At 48.3% G+C, this 600-nt stretch overlaps 1 protein-coding gene across 1 annotated transcript in view; it reads left to right on the forward strand.

Moving 5' to 3' along the window:
• Nucleotides 1–6: 6 nt before the first annotated feature.
• Nucleotides 7–600, forward strand: part of LOC107568666 (biorientation of chromosomes in cell division protein 1-like 1) — a 7194-nt gene continuing 6600 nt past the window's right edge. Inside the window, exons 1-4 of the mRNA XM_016254643.1 lie at nt 7–157; nt 238–293; nt 371–457; nt 526–547. Of these exons, the coding sequence (XP_016110129.1) occupies nt 28–157; nt 238–293; nt 371–457; nt 526–547 (295 nt within the window). The 5' untranslated portion in view covers nt 7–27. The remainder of the gene's footprint in view (nt 158–237; nt 294–370; nt 458–525; nt 548–600) is intronic.

The following is a 600-nucleotide window of genomic DNA, read 5'->3' on the forward strand; positions in this document are numbered from 1 at the left end:
ACTGCAGACACAGCTGAATCCACGCCAATGGTTACTGCAGACACAGCTGAGCCTGCGCAGACACTCACTGCAGACACAAAAGAGACAGACTCAGCTGAGTCTGCGCAGACACTCACCACAGATGCAGAGGAGCCTGAGATGGACTCTACAGACCCAGGTTAGTGATGATAAAGAGTGTGTGTTTCTGATGGAGGGTGTGTGGAGCACGTCTCAGTGTAACCCATGTGTCCGATGCAGGCGCTGCATCTGTCTCAGATGAGCAGGATCAGAAGTCATCAGATACTTCTGAGACGGTAACGGATCAGAAACATTTCATCAGCAGATCTCAACAGAAATCCTGTGTGTGTCACTAATGACGTTGTCTGATCAGGTGGAGCAGACGGAGAGCGGCACGCGGAGAGGACGATCATCCTCTCAGAGGACAGGTGTGTATGTGTGTCAGGGTATTTTCTTTTACGTAAAAATACCCTTTTGTTGAGTATCTCTGTTAACACGGTCAGTTATGTCTTGAGTGAACGTAAACAGCTGAGAAAGAAGCCGGATGTGTGTCAGTGTATTGGATCCGTGCATTAGGTCTTAAAGTGACAGCAGCCTAATAAA

Source organism: Sinocyclocheilus grahami, unplaced genomic scaffold (genome assembly GCF_001515645.1).
Source record: "Sinocyclocheilus grahami isolate Dianchi unplaced genomic scaffold, SAMN03320097.WGS_v1.1 scaffold1270.1, whole genome shotgun sequence".
Classification (NCBI taxonomy): domain Eukaryota; kingdom Metazoa; phylum Chordata; class Actinopteri; order Cypriniformes; family Cyprinidae; genus Sinocyclocheilus; species Sinocyclocheilus grahami.